This window comes from Stegostoma tigrinum, chromosome 5 (genome assembly GCF_030684315.1).
Source record: "Stegostoma tigrinum isolate sSteTig4 chromosome 5, sSteTig4.hap1, whole genome shotgun sequence".
Taxonomy (NCBI): Eukaryota; Metazoa; Chordata; class Chondrichthyes; order Orectolobiformes; family Stegostomatidae; genus Stegostoma; species Stegostoma tigrinum.
The window spans coordinates 75,432,041-75,450,711 of record NC_081358.1 but is presented as its reverse complement, the minus strand read 5'-3'; the positions used below and the strand labels follow the sequence as shown (position 1 = coordinate 75,450,711).

The following is an 18,671-nucleotide window of genomic DNA, read 5'->3' as shown; positions in this document are numbered from 1 at the left end:
GATCTCAATTACATAGCTATTCAATCAGACCTAATCCATGAAAATTCAGCAATATCATGTTAAAACTGGGAGGTCTTGGGCTTTTGTAAACATTGGTAAAGATTTTGTCCATTCCACGATAAAATAATGAGATGATTGTCATAATCTGGGACTGAATTGTTTGTGTAATGAAACAAAGTTAGCGGCCATGTAACTTTAAATGCAAGTTACAGCACTTCCTTAATGTAGGAAAATGCTTACAGATCTTCCTAGAACATATAACAGACAGTGGCCCTGAAGTTCTCATTTGAATTCACCTTCAGATATTTTGAGGGTACTCATTCATTGCGTGAATTCCTGCTGTATGGAACTCTTGAGTGCATTTCACATTTGATGGTAGTGGAATTACTCCTCTATATCACTGTTGCCACAAATGAATAACAAAATAATTAAAACTAGTAAGTGGGCATTTATGAGTAAACTTCTCTGCCCTGCTTTCCTCATTTAAGCCTCTTCTTGAAACCCATTCATTTGACCAAGCCTTATGTCATTTTTTAAAATTCTTTTTGTGGGATATGAACATTGCTGACTGGCCAGCAGTTATTGTCCAGCCCAAGTTGCCCTTGAGAAGGCGGTGGTGAGCTGCCTTCTTAAACCAGTCCATCTGATGTAGGAAACTGAATTTCTACTGATATATTTGGATTTGCGTATTATATTGATGCAAAAAAAACTGCAATAGAACTTGAGATAACAAAGTGTGGAGCTGAGGGAACACGGCAGGGCAGAATTTCAGATTTCTGAAGAAGAGTTCGACCTGAAACATCAACTTTCCTGCTCCTCTCATGCTGCCTGGCTTGTTGTGTTCCTCCAGTTCCACACTGTGTTATTTCTGACTCCAGCATCTGCAGTTCTTACTACCTCTGAATCATGATTTGTCATTAGATTTGCTTGCGTTGTTAGAGTCATAATTTGAATGGGTTGAACTCTGGTAACTGGAATGGAAACCAATAATACTTCAGCCTTACACATTTTACAGTGCAATTTAGTTCAATAGAAAGTCAATTTTCAACTTTCTATTTTTTAAAACTTTTTAATAAGAAAATGATTACTATTTCATCAAACAATATGGCAATATTAAGATTTTATTACACATTTGGATGCCAAAGGGTGAAGTCAATGGAGCTTATCAAGAGTGGCTTATTAGTGCTGGTAAAACTGAATAACTTGCAGCCTTATGCCCAAGAGGTAAGAAGGCATGAAGATTCTTCAAAACATTAACTCTTAAGAAGGATCACATTCTGTTCTCTCAATTTACAGCTCAAATGAATTGTGTGCTCAAAAGATCAAGGCAGGGCCAAGACATTTCTAATTTTTTTCTTCTTAACAAAGCATTAAGATGCTGACATTAGTTTTTGCAATTTACAGAAATAGCTGAGTGTCAGTCTTCAAAGAGAGCTAGCTGTATCAGATTCTCAAATTCAGTTCAAGTTTGATCTGAATTTGTTCCAATGTAAAGGGCAGTCACCCCAGAGAATTGTTGTATTCAGCAGCAAAGCTTAAAGTAGTTCTTAACTATATCAAAGCAGCAGATTACATGTTGATTTACTGAAATGTCAGAACTCACAAAGAGCTGCCTTTTTCTTTGAAATGCTGGATAAAGGCCATGAAAGCAATTAAATTTCATTCAATTAGTCTAATGCCATACTGAGCCTTTCACTCACTGTATACTTGATACAGTTGCATTGTAATACCTAGAAGGTCAGAAGTTTTCTCATGGCCAGTTGAAAATATAATGAGGCACGGTACCTGAATTCTGAAATTATCTTTCAGTGTTTACTATTGGTTCAAAAAGGAAAATACAGCTGACACCAGGTAAGGGTCACCTGAAAATGACTAGAAACATAAAATCTAACCAGTTTCTCTCTCCAGCACTGTTATGTTTAATGTCTAAGAGGAGTACTTGCTTGTAGCGATGTTTGTTTGTTGCAGGAAAAGTGTCAGTAATCATAGTGTTGCTCCTGGCTCAAACCCCAGGTCACCAGCCCCCAGACCCTGACCCAAGCACAGCAGGCCCCCTAGAGGCTTGAGCTTGTGTGTTTAAGCCCTGGGAGACACCCACTGTCCCTGTTCTCATGTCACTACAGTCCCTGGCCTTCTAGGCATTGTGGGTTTAGAAGGTGCAGTTAAAGAGATTTTGGTGGATTCCATTATTGTATCTAGTAGATAGTATACATAGCAAACATGGATCACCCCTAATGGAGGGAGTGAATTTGTGAGGTACTGGTTGGGACGACAATCAATGAGACTATATTATCCTGGATGGTGTTTAGCTGCTTATGTCATTAGAAACAAGAAGATGTTTGTAATCTCAAACATGTTTATTGTTTGAACATTTTTCATGCTTTTCTATTCAGATCTATTTCTATTTCTTTTCTCTCATTCTTTCAGTGTTATTATAGAGGGAGATTATTATTTCACCAAGTGACGCTGTAGTTAACAGGTGTGGCCTCGTTAGTTTCTATTGTGAGATTGCTGATCTCTGTTGGGATGTAACTTTACGGACAATGTCAGTCTTCATGGACATTTCCAAATAGTGACACAAAGTTTGTTTGCAGTCCCAAAGTTGCTTATTATGGTATTTTATTCACTTACACCACTTTCTTCACTTTTTTAAAATCTTCTTCATGTGTAAACATGGATAGTGTGGGGTTGAGGCCCTGCAGTATCTGAGAAGGTTGGTGGAAACTCTGAAGAGTTAACGGAAAAGGTCATTTAATGCCATTTTTCTAGGGTTTCTACTGAATGTTTGTCAAGGTTCAAATGGGATATTGGGAGAATCCCCAGGAGAGATGCCATGTGGAACTCTCAGCAGGTTATTGGTCCAAAATTGAAAACTCACACCAATTAAAGGTCACATTATAACATCTGTGAACACAAAACATAACCAGTTACCCTCCATAGCACTACTAGGGGGATTAACAAAATTAACAAACTCAACATTACTTCCACTGTGATAAACTAACTCAATGCAGGATTTCTGAGAAGAATTTTGACACAGTGGCGACTAGTTTGTAAATATTGCTACTTAGGTGAAGCACCAGGTGCACCCAATGCTTGCAAAACTACACCACAGAAAACAGTGAATCTTTAATTCCTGAAGATTCTAGTCTTGGCAGTAATGCAGGAAAATTGGAGACCCAATGATTTCTCTTGACCCTTTTCCCAATCATATGCCGTTCAAAAGGCATGCTGCCATTCTCCTCTATCTTCTAGTTCATCTGCCATCTTTCTCTTCACTCCAGCCACCAAGTTATGATGCTGCTACTGTTTAGTCAAGCCTGCAAACCTTGTTGGCTACTGTTAAGCTTAAGTTCTTGATCTTGCAAAACAGGCTCAAGAATTCCAATGCACACCTTATACTAGTGTTGCTGATTCTCCAGCATTGTCCAGGAGCATCTAGAAAATGAATGATAATGTTCAGACCATTGCTGTAAGCAACTAAAGAGAAAAACCACCAGGACTTACAAAAATATTTTTTAAAAATTGAACACATTTATCAGATACAGAAGTATTGGTCATGGAAATGTAGCTCTTAGCTAAAACTGGTGGGTCAGGCAATGAATTAATAAGGCTATTCACTTTGTGACTGGTATAAAAATATAGTGCAACACGTGAATGAAAGCATTCTTGTTTGTTCATGAGCTATGGATAACACTGTCCTGCCAGAATTTATTCCTATCTTGAATTAGCCTTGAGAAGCTTACGTTGAGCTACCATCTTGAACCATGGGAGTCATGGTGTGTACGTGACCCCACAATACTATGAAGAAGGGAGTTCCAGGATGATGAAAGGAGTGTACTGTAATTCCATGTTATCATGGTCTTTGTCTTGAGGGGAACGTGCCAATGTTGCACTCTGCCAGGGAGGTCTGTGCAGACTGGAGAGGTCTCATGAGGACCTGGCAAATATTGGATACAAATGTCTATAGATTAGGGGTGTGTGTGCCTGAAAACCATGTGATGCTATTTTGTGCTGAGCAACATGGAGGTTTGGCATTCAGTTTGCTTGGGGCAGCAGTAGAATAGCCGTCTACGTATTAATGAGGCAAGAGATCTGCTCTTAATAAGCACTAATTTCCCTTAGAAAACAACTTGCAGTCACTAAGTGGGAATCTTGCCTTGTAGCCCCAAACCACTTAAAATATTAAGCGAGTTGTTTCCGATGTCCAGGTAGGCTTTAGTGACTCTGTCACATTTCTCAATGTCGCTCACATTGTTCAGGCTCCTACAAGAATCCACCCAAAGACACAAACAATGTTAATTCTGTTTTTCTCTCTGCACTTTTCCCCAGATCTTTCTGCAATTATTTCAGATTTCTAGCATCTGCATAATCTCCTTTTGGGGCTATTTTCTCTAGGATGGTTTGGATCTTCTTGGGTTGTTGGAAATACACTCATCCAGGCAAGTGGAAAACATTTCTGCTTTGTATCTTGTAGTTGGTGGACAGGTTTTATGGAGTTTGGAAGTAACTTAACTACCACAGATTTCCCAGCCTTTGACCGGCTCTTACAGGCAAATTGTTAATGTGTGACTGGTCCAATTACATTTCTGGTGACAGAGTGATCATGAAAAGATTTCACAAATGGTCATTTGTTTTCATGTGAGAGTGTTTTTTGTTCTCAGTGATGTTTCTTGCCTGGCACTGTGTGGCATGCATGTTATTGATACTTAACAGCAGAAGCCTAAATATCATTCATCTTGCTTCATGCAGCACAGACATCTTCATTTTCTGAGGGGTCATGTATGGGTTGGAACACCGTACAATCATTGACTGGCTTTCCCATTTCTGACCTTATGATGGAGGGATCCTTGATGCAGCAGCTGAAGATGATTGGGTCTAGGACACTACCCTGAGGAACTCCTGCAGACATATCCAGGGGCTGAGATGATTGACCTTCAACAACCACAATCAGCTTCTAGACATGTTGGCTAACCAGTGGTGAGACTGTGTGTGTGTGTTTGTGTGGCAGTTGGAGGCAGGAGGTCTGATGCTAAAATCTCCAACCACATGTATAACTGGTACAAACAACCAAAACCTGCAACAGAATGCTATTCCTAACTGAGAAACCAGCAGAGAGTAGCTAGGTGTGACATTGACTTTTTGCTCATGGATGTTGCCATTACTTCCAAAGGCTGGCTCCATTTATGTACTGCATAGGAATGGTACTTAACAATGACAACTTAATCACAGCTATCTTGTCAACTACTTGCTATCTTTCTTACAGTTTAATTGTTATTTGCCGTTGCTCCCTGCCACTTTTATAATTTAGCCATCGTCCATCTTTTCTGGTTTATGACCACGTCTAATCAGTGATTTCTGATATGATAGTCACCATAGTCTCAAAGGACTACAGTCTCATTAGAGAGTGACAACTGGCAGTGAGTTAACCGGAGGGTCACCACAGCTCAGGCAAGGGGCAAGGTTGAGAATGTGGGACCTTCATGGTAACCTCAGCTGATACAGGAATTGAATCAATGCTGTTGATATCACTCTGCACCACAAACTAGCTGTCCAGCTAACTGAGCTAATAAGATCCCAATTTCTGCTTTGTAACTGGTTAGAAGAATTTCTTTCTGTCACTTGTTTTAACCACAAGAGATTTCTGTGATTTGAAACAGTAACTTCACTTTGTTTCAGTGTTTCTGCTTCTGATAAAATAAGCCAGTTTGGCAAGGCTTTGATTGGTTGACATTCACTATGAAGGGTCAAAACTGTTGGAACTGCAGCTTGAATTTTTAGGAATCAAAACACATAAAATGAAAACACTTTCTATTGTTCATTGGGTTTTTGAATTTTATGTTGAGGAATTATGAAATATTTCAGCAGAAAAACACAGGAGTTTTTATTATCCATTTATTCATAACTGATGCAATTGTTAAAGAACAGAAACACTAAGCTTAAATATAGGTCTAAATAATATATATTTTAAATAAACAACATTAAATCTTCCAAAAGGTTGGGCTGCTTGAAGATATACGTTACAAGAACCATTCAAATCTGTTGATTAGAAATACAGTTAACAAAACATAGAAACAGCACTGAAGGCCACTTGTATGAAAATCATGTTTCCTTCTTAATTTGAAACAGCAAACTGGAATTTAATTGTTTGTAATTATCAAGAAAAATGTCTCCTGGGCAAGGCACAAATACCTGTCAGCTACTCTCAGTCTCAATATATTGACTTCTAATAGATTGAAACATTAATACAAAATACAGTTAAAGAGTAGAAGAAAGTGTTCATGTTACAAAAGGTATGGCAGGCCCTTTCATCCTCATTTTCCTAAAGAGACAACATCCTTTTTTTCCCTTTTTCTCTTGTTGGGCTATTAAAACATGTAAAATTGATATGTTGCTAATATGCGATATCCTTGGCATGCTTGTCATTCACAGATACTGCTATATATACTCTCAAAACACTTTGTACACAATCTATTCCAAAATAAAGTCTTGAAAGATTATGAATTGTTTTCATTGATTTATATTTATGCCAAATGATGTTTATGGATAATAACTGCATGATACATTTTATCTTGTTAAATCCTTTATAGTGATGCTACTATTGTTCGCATTCAAATCTACAGATGGGTCACATCTTAGAAGGGGCTACCTTTTCAAAACACAATTATGAATTAAAATCCATTAGCCTTATCCCCCAGGTGAAAACAATAGGAACATGTAACCAATTTCTTCAAAAAGGAATGGAAGCCAACATTATCAGAATGCAATGGCATTCTCATTATTTATAGACATAATGGTGCCTTTGGAATCTGTAGCATTTACTGTTACATTTGAACAATGTCTTGGTTACCTGTACAGCTCTGTGTTGTCACTCAGTGCACTGGAATTTTTGTTGAAGTTATAATCTTTTTAAGACTTGTATGGTGCACACTGTTAAAATTGCTAAATAATTTGCAACAAGTGAATACATTAATCTACATTATCTTTACTTAATGTAGTGGCTACCTTTATTTGTGTGAGTTTCCTGAAAACCGAGATCTGAAGATTTTTTAAAAATCCTTTGCAGCAGAAAAGAAGATAAGTGGAAACTCATTTATTTGTGACAAGAAAACCACAAGACATGAAGTAATCCAATTTGCTTAAAGCAATGTTGTGGTTTAACTAGTAATATTATTCCATGAGCCTCTAGTTTTACAAGCCATCCAGTACAATTAATTCCTCTTAAAGTCACTTAACTCAATTTAGCTGATATCTGAATTATTTTGAGAATTTAATACTGTATTTCCTATATTCTTTAAAATTGTTTGTTCTAATTCTTGAATAATTTAAGTATTTTATCACAGGGAACAAATACAGTGGATTTGTTCTGCTGATACATTGCTAGCATGAACTCTTACAATCAATTAGGTTTAATACAGTTTAACTAATGTGACATTGAAGATCTTAGGATGTGTTTGTGAAAGCCATGGGATTCATACTGTATCACTTCACTGCTCTGCAAAATACAAATATTTGACAAAATAAAGAAATGTGATATTCCTGTGGTTATATTTTCTGTCACTATTGTATTTTCAGCTGCTCCAAACAGCCCTGCAATATCTTTGTGTCATAATAGATCAATGCACAACATTTAAGATATGCCAAGATAAGTGCACTTGAATAGGTGCAAAAGATTCTGAAAAATCTTTAATAAAAAAGTGGGAAGTGATGATTTGTGAAATTTGCACCAGTTATGAGGTAGAACCATAACCCTAACAATGTGCAGGATTATTTACCTTACTTCATCAGGCCCCTTTATGTAGTTAGTCAGCTGTGTATTTGGGGATTTTTGCATTTCACAAAGAACATGATTCTGTTTGTTTTTTTCAATATACAACTGGGCAGATTATTAAATTTCATTTCTATTTAATCTTCCATTTTTCAGAACACACTTTCACTTTTTTCTATCTGTCATTAAAATGGCAAAGTTATAAACATACAGGTAACTTAGATGGCATGTGTGACAAAAAGAATGGTTTGGCAAACCCTTAGGTTAATTAAGGGGACACTGTCTCTTTAAGAATTTGCTTGCAGGTTTAAGTATTGTTAAAAAGAAATGTATCTAATAACTTTCTGCATAGATTCTAACCCACGTATATTGTAGGGATCAAAATTATTTCATTATTGTAGAATAACACAGAAGAAAGGAGGCTTTTTTTTGTTAATATTGTTGAAAACCATGCAGCTACATGCAAATCTATACAACTTTTAAAATTTATGAAAAAAATTGCTTTTGGAATATTGAAAATATTACCAGTTCTCTAGCACAAGGCCATGCATCACATGCGATTTTGCCAGTGAAATGCATTGTAACAATAAGCTGTAGGCGTGCTGCAGGAAGCAAGAGATGTGAACCATTTATAGTGACTGTACATTTATGGGCCATCCCGTGACTTTGCTAAATTGGCTTATTTGTTGTAGGCCATATATTGTCAGGAAGTCCATCCCCTGTTGATGATAGAGGTGCAGAACCACATGGTGTGTAAGGATCGGTATCTGTGTCCGTTTCACCCTCTGCTAAATAAAGTTTTGATTTTGGCCAACTTCCTCCACCATAAATACTAAAAGTCAAGTCATCCTTTGATTGGGAGATGCTGAATCCGCTGGGAGAGCGCTCCAGTTCCTCATGGTTGACTGAAAGGAGTGAGATTGGAGTATCACTGTCTCTTGTGCTTCTCCCATGCCTCCGTGATAATTTATCAGAGAAAGGACTTGCTCGGTCTGCTCCGTGATAGCTGGGACATACGTTACCATCACTGTCAGTCAGTGAGCTTATTGGCAGAACTGTTGGTCTTTCAGTGTATGATGGAGCAGGAGGTGGAGGAAATCTTGATAAGTCAGCAGCTAAAGTTGAAAATTTTGTACTTCCTGGACTCTGTCTGAAGAAACCAAATGGAGCAACAGAAGAAACTTGAACTTGATAACAATTTTGAGGAGCCATATAGCTGCAGGCATCAGGATAGTTTGAGATGACTCTTTTAATCTCTGAGTATTTGTCTTCTGCTTTGTCCTCAACTGGACTTTGCTGAACTGATGTCCCTGCCCCTTTTATTGAATAGTAGCCAGTTGATGCAGATGGTTGGGTATTCATGTGCTGAATATGCATATCCACAAGGAAGTCAATCTTTTTCTCCATTCCTTCAACCTGTGAAACAGGAAATGTGCTCAATTTAAACATTGTAGGTACCAGTCAGTAAAATAGATGACAGATGTCAGCACATAATGAAGATATTTAACATTTCTCACTAGCCTTTGCCTGTTTTCTAACAGATTCTCCTTTTCTTAGCCTATATGTATTCTGCTCCAGATAGCTAATTATTGATGGTTAATACTGGAGATGATCTTTACTCTATCTTACATTTATTTAATCATAGAACCAATCATATAATCCCTACAGTATGGAAACAGGCCATCCGGTCCAACAGGCCCACGCCAACTCTCCAAAGAGCATCCCACCTGGACTCACTCCTTTAGCCTATCCCTGAAACCCTGTATTTCCCATGGCTAATCCACTAAACCTACATATGCCTGGACACCAAGGGCAATCCACCTAACCTGGACATCAACAGATTGTGGGAGGAAACCAGAGCACCTCAAGGGCACCCACACAGACATGGTGAGAATGTGCAAATTCCACACAGGCAATCATCTGAGGGTGGAATTGAACCCAGGTCCCTGGCAGTGTGAGACAGCAGTACTGACCATTGAGCCACTGTGCTGCCCCAAACAGTTAAACAGTTACAGCGTTAAACATTACAAATGTACATGTATTAACCAACCAACATGGCCATTTCAGTGTCTCTTGATATGTGCTCAAGTGAAACCTCCATTAAGCTTCACTACTAGCAAAACATCAAATGTAATACACAATTAATAATGAAGATCAATACTGTTGCTGACTATTTATGTCATTGTACATCAGCCAATAAAATTGCATCTACTCTGTCAATATAACCCTGAGTAGATCAAGTTAGATGCCAAGACTCTGCTTGGTTCATCATTATGACATAATAAAATTACATGCAGGCTATTTAGTAAGGAACCTCATTATTAAACCAAAAGTATGACGGCCATTAATTTGTGAACATACATAACTTGATAAAGTCAATTGCTATTTTATGTTAACTCACACAAACACTGCTTTACAGAAATGCTTACTACATTGCAGATGACAGGGCAATTATATCCATTTATTGTAGTTTAACTGAAGGGCTATTAGCAGGAAAGGTCCTCTGTTTGTCTTTACTGAAGCAGTGATAATGTAATCTGGACTAATTTGCGGTGCTGAGGAACTCTGAGGCACATACAGTCTGGCAATGGTTTCCAAAGCACGTAATTGGATTTGACCAAAGTCAGAAGTGGGTAGGGTGAAAAAAGAGAGGTTATATGTAATAGTTGTGACATTTAAAATTATTTTTCAATTCCACTTTTGATTTCCAACCATTTCTGGTAATTCTGCCATCCCAACATAGCTTGTTTACAAGATCAAGAAAATAAAACACAAGTTTATTTTTAATCTGTTGGCCACGCCAAATCAGTACCACAAAGTGACATCCTTTACTTAACTTTGGTCAAGCAGTTCTAAAGAATAATCATATCAGAATAAACCATTAACTCTGTTTTCACACCAATGTTGCCAAACCTGCTAAGTTTGTCTGGCATTTTCTCTTTTTATTTCAGATTGACAGCACCTGCAGTATTTAGCTTTTGTTACATTTTATCAAGGGTTGAAAAGTAAGTCACTTTATTGTCAAAGCCCGAAACAGCTTTATTTCATAATATGTAACTGGAAAAAAAATTAGAATGTTCACAATTTACCATGAATTGAAAAATAAATAATAGCAGTATAATATAGTCACACCTAACGACACCACAGCTAATTCCAGAACATGTCTATACCTGCTAGTCTTAAATTAAGCCTTGCTGAGAACACACAAGAACACATGAATTAGGATTAGGAGTAAGCCTTTTGTCCTCTTCCGCCTGCTTCACTACTTGATAAGATTACTATTGATCTAATTTAGGAAAGAAAATACTGGACTTTGAAGGTTGTTTGAAAGAGATGCACTAGGCTGATTTTTAGGATAAAGTATTGACTTGTCTAGGATGGTTAACCAGGTTAGGCCTTTGTTCATTAGAGTTTAAAAGAATGTACGGTGTTCTTATTAAACATACTAGATTCCAAGGGGACATGACAGGGTACATGTTGAGAAGTTGTTTCCACTCATGAAGACAGTCTCAAACTAGGACTTGTAGTTACAGAATCAGGGGGCTACTCATTTAGAACTGAAATGTGAACAAATTTCTTTTCTCAGAGGGTTGTGGATGAAGGAATTCTGTACACCAGTGAGTTGTAGAGGTTAGATCAATGCAACATGTAAATAATTTGGAGATAGATTTTGAAATATCATGGAGTTGAGGGCAATGAGGAACTGGCACAAAAGAGAAGTTGAGGCCAATGACATTATCAGCCATGATCTAATTGAGTGGCAGAGCAGGGATTAAGCACATGAATGGCCTACTCCTGTGCCTATTTCTTGTTATGTTCTTACAAAGTAGTTGTTTAATTGTCCTGCCATTTTATTGTACTCTATTACAAATTCTCCAATGTCAGCCAATAAAGCGCCTTCATTTGTCTTCATTTTTTTTTCTCTTTCTATATACTTAGTGAAGCTCCTTCCATTCACTTTTGTATCCGTTGCAAATGCATATTCACGTTCTGTTTTCCTCCTTTTAATCAAACTCTTGGTCCTTCTTCACTAAATTCTAAACTTCTCCTAGTCCTCAGGCATGCTATTTTGTCCTAGCAACACTCTGTGACTCCTCTTTGGACCTTATACTTTCTTGAACTATTTTATTAGCTGTGATTTGGGCCACTTTTCCTCTTCTGTTTTTTTGCCTGAGAGGAATATATAGCTGCTGCATTGTAGGTACTCATTCCTAATGTATAATCATTCCCTTTGCCTTTAATGAAATTATCTGTAACTTTATAGCCAACTCATTCTTCATATGTTCAGTTTCTTTCATTTAAATTTAGGGCCCTAAATTGGACTGGACTGATTTACTTTGCATCCCAAAGAAAAATTCTATCATGTTATGGTCACTTTTTTTTTAGAAGTACACCTCACAGGTTTGTTAATTAACCCCTTCTCATTACAGGGAGGAGGGATAACAGCCAGCCAAGCATGGATTGGCAACTGAGAATACTCCAGAGATGCCCTACCATACTACCACCGAAACTCAGGGGTGCCACAGGCACAAACAACTCCATCAGTCTAGGCTAAGGAGGGTGTCCCTGCACATGCGCAGGACACCCAGAAAAGGCTGGAAACCTCTAGGACCTAGATCATTGGAAAATACCCACCAAAGTTGCCTAAAGCAAGGTGGAGAAGGAGGCACAGTCTTCCTCTAACTCAGCTGCAACTGCTGAGGAGTCACCAAGCTGGAAAGGTAGGAAAAGAAAGATAGAGAACTTTGAAGTCACTTTGGGCGCACAGTGGTAAACTTTCTGCACAACCTGACACTTGACATAAATGCAGCGCCTTGTACAACAGTCCTCTGATATCTTTCAATCTGTTAAGGCTTTTGACTATTTATGTTCTCCATGTCGCCTACTTTGAAAGACAGTGATCATCCTTGACACTAAATGGAAGTCATGTAGCTGTGCAAAGAAATACTGCGGTCTTCTGGGTGTGAGATAATCTCTGAAAAACCAACACCAGCCAGATGCTTGGGTTTCACAAGGCAGACAACATAGTTTAGCCCCCTCTAGGTCTCACTGATGGATGAATGTCCTTTAAATGACAATTTGAGTTGTATAAACACAGCCCCCATGTAACCCTGCATAACTTCATACTGACACGCTGGTCAGAAAAATGAACAGGAGTTGCATCAGTGCAAAGGGAATAAATAAACCTGCAATTTATGTCAAATAAAGTTTGTTTTTAATGTTTTAAAGTATTAAATCAAGTGTTCCCTGGAGTGTAGGAATGGCTCTGTTCCTCCTTCCTAATCTGAGGAGACAGGTGGCTAGTCCATCTCCTGAGTCCTTGTGTAATTGCATTTCTCAGTTGGGTGTGCTTGTGAAGTGCAGGACCACATGCAAACAGATCTAGGGTCTCACATGTTATACTGCACACTCTCTGACTGTCCTCATTTCAAAAACCTATTTAGAGAAGGATGGTGGTTTTTAACTTTTTCTTCACTGTCCATCCCTTCCCTCTAGCACACATTCCACCTCGCTGCCACCCGCACCATGGTCAATGATCTCTCCTTTCCTTTATGATCCCCTGTGAGCTTCTTCAGTGTCCTTCTGTTACTGCCAGCCATTTCACTACTTTTCTCAATGCTCCTGCTCTTCCGTCTGATCACACTACCATCAGATTCCCATGCCCAGACATTAAGCAAGCCCCTATTCAGTTCTCCCTCCCTATAACACCCAATTACCCCTTTATATTTCCCCAGGCTAAATATGCAGTTCCCATCCTTACCCTGTCACTCGGATTCTCCCATCTGCATCCCAGTTCCCTCCCTTACCCCTAACAACCATGGCCTTTAAGTTAATTTGCTGCCATTCCATTCCATTTGGCGCACCTTTCTGTGAACCTTTTCAACTGAGCGACCCTTTCATTCCATACCCTTTCTGAAGTGAGACCCACTTGCCTGTCCAGTCAGGTTTGTCAGTGCCTGCCAGCATGGCTGCTCGCTTAGAAAAGCTTGTGGGTCCAAATCAGGCCAGTGACCTTCACTCCTTAAACTGAAAGTGCATAACTACAAGGTGGCAAGCGAGATGATAAATTTCTCTTATTTCTCTTGAGCTGGCAGATACAGAGAAGATTCACCCCTTACAGTGTAAATAGATGGCAACTAACTGAAATTAGAGGAAGAATTCTAGCCAGCAACATGCCTTGGATATATACTCTGGTTCATACACCCATATTTCCTGCTTATGGCTAACAAAATTACACCCATGAACACAGTTTGAGCAGGTAGGAACAAAACTTTAACTCACCATCAGGAATCTGAATTTCTGCCTCCCTCCCAATTAAGTTTCTCTGTCTGCCCTGCTGAAAGCATCTGGCAAACCCAGAAAATTTTATCCCATGTTTCTGTAGCATAATATCAGCTAAGATTGGGGTAGCAGTTTATGATTTTGATAGAATTGCAGAAGGGTCACTGGATCTGAAACGTTCATTCTGATTTCTCTTCACAGATGTTGCCAGACCTGCTGAACTTTTCCAGCAATGTCTGTTTTTGCTTCTGATTTACATTTTGACAATGCGGTTTATTCATATACGCCATGAACTTTTTCCATCATCACTTTGCACACTTATAACAATACAGAAGAGGCCTTTCAGTTTGTACTATCATAAATACACTATTATGTACACCATTTCCACTTTCCAGTACTAGGCCCACTGTCTTCATTTCAAAATGTTACTCCATTAATGTCTCTCCATACTGAAATACATGTTGCCTTATTCTTAATAAGTGAATGCGGATAAGCTAAAGCTTTTCTTTCATGTATGAACTCTGAAAATTCTAAAAGTAATGGTTAAGAACACAATTATGGTTGTCAAAGTACAACTACCAAAATCAGCTTTGGTACATAGCCACTGTGAGTGGAACAAAGCAATGTAGGAGGACAGGAATCTTGTACAGAATTGGAATAGGTGAAAAGCTAGCAAACATGTACCAGGTAGAAACTGAATCTGCAAGAATAAAACAAAGACATAATATTTAAGGGAGATAGCAAAGGAAAAGCTGTGAATCAGATGGAATTCTGAAGAAAATAACCCTGATCGTCATTATAATAAAAAATTTTATTTGTCTCATTCTTATCAAGATGGATCAGCAGGATTTCCATACACCCTACAGACCCAGCTATTCAGCACGCCCAATCAGACAACCCACCCCGGCCTGACTTCCTCGCCTGATTGCCCAACTACATTCCTGACGGATCCTTCCTCACAACAGCCCCACTACTGTACTATTATCCCCAGCCTGACTCCTTTCAAAACCCTACATCCCACCCTCCCCCTGTCTCCTATCACACCTACAGTCAGGCTTGTCCTTTAAAATTAAATTGAAACATAAAAAGGGTGTGTCCCTCTGACGGCGTTCTTGAAGGGATGCTGTGCTGCATGTTGCTTTGAAAACCAGGATCAGAAGAACCCAGAAGCAAGGCTCAGCAGTTTTGAGTTAGGGGAGTTTATGTGTTCAGCAGCAATCTGCTTGTCATTCAGAAGATTCAGGCCTTTCATTGTATTTTGCTGCTGTCATTTTACATAAAGTTAGAGATTTCCACAAGATCCACACAGAGCAAAGATATCTGTGCTGGTAGTATCTCAGTCTGAAAGTCAATGCTTCAACGTCCTTATCCTGTTCAGAATTATTTGTAAGCATATGGACAACAGCTGTTTGAAATATTACCTGTCTTTCAACCTTGACAAATCTTCCCATCATACTTTGGTCTTCAGCCTCCGGATCAGAACCTTTGGCGACATCAGGATCAATTCTGATTGTAGTACAGAGAGTGTTATTAACAAAGGCTTCAAGGTACACAAAGCAAGTACAGAACAATAATGATATACCCATAACGTTGCAATAACAAAAATACTTAACACTTTTTCCTTCTGCTGAACTTATCCCTCCTGAGATTTTCTTTTAGAAGTTTAAAATATAGTTATACTGTTACAACATCACTAGTTAAGGGTAGATTGTGCAGAATCTGCATGTGTCCAATTCCAGGAGGATGTCAGAAGAGACTAATGGAACAATTTTGTCCAAACATGCTAAGAAGATGTTCAGATTTATCAGAATTATTTTTCATTCATCCCTGGGCTGTGAGTATTGCTGGCTAAGCCAGCACTTATTGCCAATCCCTAACTGATCAGATGCCTTTTAAACCAGTTAAGAGTCAACTACATTGCTGTGGGTCTGGAGTCACATGTGGGCCAAACAAGGTAAGGACTACAGTTTCCTTTCCTAAAGCATACTTGGCTTTACCAACAACTGACAATGGTTAATTGCCACAATTAGAGTAATTTTAGACTTTTTTTAACATTGAATTAAAATTTCTCCATTTGCCAAAGCAGGATTCAAACCTGGATTCCTAGAACATTTCCTGGGTCTCTGGATTAATAGTTCAGTGGTTTGTAAAAAAGAAGTCACCATATCTCAGGTGAAGTGTGAAGTTGGTAAGGTAGAACCTTTACAGTAATCTCAGCTAATATGAAAGTTGAACCTGCACTATTGCCATTACTCCTACCTTACGAAACAGCCAACTAGTCAACTGAGTTATAATACCACCACAGAAATACCTCCCCATAATAAAATTACATTAAAAGATACAACTGTGGAAGTGGACACTGTCATCTAACAACAGCTTAAAGGTCGATTTTGTTTCTGCACTCTCTACCACCCATAGGCAATGAAATCTAGGGAGTAATGCAGAATCACAGAGAAATATTATACTGCATTATTCAGTGTTTTTGCAGTACTGTAATATTAAGCAAAGATCTAAACATTAATCTATACTTAATTTACTAAAGTTAGTGCCTTACTTAGGTGACTGTTGCAAAGGGTATACAAAACCTCCTTTTGAGGTTGATTTTTTCTGCTTGGGAGTTGATGGGGGTGCAGGAGCAAGAATCATATCAATTCTGGAAAGAAACAAAGAACAGCAAATCATGAAAACTCACTTTGCAATTGCAATGAATGTTTAAAAAATATTTGCCCACTGGATGTGGATGTCACTTGGCAGGGCAGCATTTATTGCCCATCACCTATTGCACATGAGAAGATGTTTTCAGCTGCAATCTTGCAGTTTGCATGTCCATGTGCTGTAGGTAGCAACAGTGCTGCTACGGAGTAAGTTCCAGGATTTCAACCCAGCAATTTTTGAGGAACAGCGATATATTTCCAAGTCCAGGGTGGTGATATTTCCAAGTCCAGGGTGGTGAGTGACTTGGCGAGGAACTTGTAGTTGATGGTGTCCCAACGTATCTACTGTCCTTGTCTTTCTAGTGAATCTGTGCGTTGAAACTATTGTTAATACCCAGTTACTCATTTGATTAAGATCTGTTCCAAAGTTCATCTCCAAAGGATGTTTATATCATTACTGACATATTAAGGCAAATAGAAAATAAGAAAACCTTTTTAACTCTCTTTCATACAAAAATATTGAATGTTAAAATTATAATTCAATGTTATTGATAATGTCAATGATCTTTAAATTGCACAGCGGTGATGTATATATTTGATGAATATAAAGATGTAATGTGACACCTAGCATGATCAGTGCTAATGGCCCAGAATATTCTGGAGAGTAGCATCTTGCAGTGGGTCACATTCGGTATTTTTTTTTCACTGCTCAACTCAAAATGTTTTCAATTGCAAATTGCAGGACCCAAATGATAATAATACTACAGGGAGGTCTATTGTGCACCTGGAATCCTGATGAATATTGGCATTAACAATATGCTTCCTTTATCAAAGGTACTTAAGAATAGAAACCGGAACTGAGTCAAGGATGGAGAAGGAAACAGTGATATTTTTCCCCTACAGTTAGCCTGATACTCTCATTGTCTCAGTAGTAACAGACACCTCTTTATTGGTTCATGTTAGATTATTTGTAAACAGCCTTTATCTAGTGAATACAGGAAGGTGCCTGAAAGGTACAACAAATGAGGACAAACAAGAAGAATGTGATCATTTTGCAGAGGGTATAAAGGTGATATAGAGAATTTTCCTGCATGCAAAATAGAACAACTGAAGTTCTTTACTTTGAGGTGCATAAAATTGAGAGGCGTAAATGGAGTGAGTTGCGAGGATTTACTTCTGCTAGGAGGGTGGCCAATATTCATGGATATAAAAGTAATAAAAGAATTGTGGAAAGATTAGAGGGAATTGGGAAGTAATTTCTTCACAATTCCTCTGTGCTGTCAATTTTCCTATATTTCTAAGATGTGGTGCATGCTAAGTTAGCTGTGAGGCTGCAGGCACCTACTGCAAGCAGAGAAATGCTTCCATTAGCTTCGTTTATGCCCAAGATCAGAGAAAGGTGACAGTGCAGCTGATTCGCTGTCTCCTTTTTAAGATGTATGCGTTCAGAAATGAATAGCAAAGATCCAAGTAAAATGGATAGCCCTGTTGTTGAAAGCGAACTCACTGACTTAACTACCTAGAAGCTACTGCCTTTGTTCTAAGGAAAGAAAGCGATCACTGAACCACACTGCTTAAGAAATGAAGTCATAATAATTCTGAGCCTCACTAATGACATGAAGACATTGGCTATTCTAAGTTCTTAACTTACTAAATAATTAGTATTTAAAATAATCTCACCAGTTGAGAATTTCAAATTCTGGTCATTGTGACAGTCATTTTTCAACATCCACTTGTGCTGATTTATTAGCTGAAATTTTCCATTCCCAAAATGCAGCAGGGAAAGTGGCAAGAAATGGAGATATTCAAGTGGGTTGGCACTGATCTGCCCCCTCCCTGCCACCTCCGAAAGTGCAGCAGAAAGATCAATGGTCAGTTTTCCTGACCTGCAGCCAACTAAGGATCTCAAGTTGAAAAAAAGTAACAAATGAAGAGTCTCATCATACCACTGCCCAAAGTAAAAGTGTTTC

At 38.4% G+C, this 18,671-nt stretch overlaps 1 protein-coding gene across 2 annotated transcripts in view; it reads right to left on the bottom strand.

The window, feature by feature from the left end:
• Positions 1-5,898: 5,898 nt before the first annotated feature.
• Positions 5,899-18,671, bottom strand: part of LOC125451993 (potassium voltage-gated channel subfamily KQT member 3) — a 399,056-nt gene continuing 386,283 nt past the window's right edge. The window contains exons 14-16 of one of the 2 annotated variants that reach the window (XM_059646073.1): positions 16,602-16,700; positions 15,469-15,553; positions 5,899-9,181 (exon numbers count right to left, since the gene is read on the bottom strand). In XM_059646073.1, coding sequence (XP_059502056.1) covers positions 8,435-9,181; positions 15,469-15,553; positions 16,602-16,700 — 931 coding nt within the window. In that variant the 3' untranslated portion in view covers positions 5,899-8,434. The remainder of the gene's footprint in view (positions 9,182-15,468; positions 15,554-16,601; positions 16,701-18,671) is intronic. The other variant, XM_048529840.2, reaches the window with a different exon arrangement.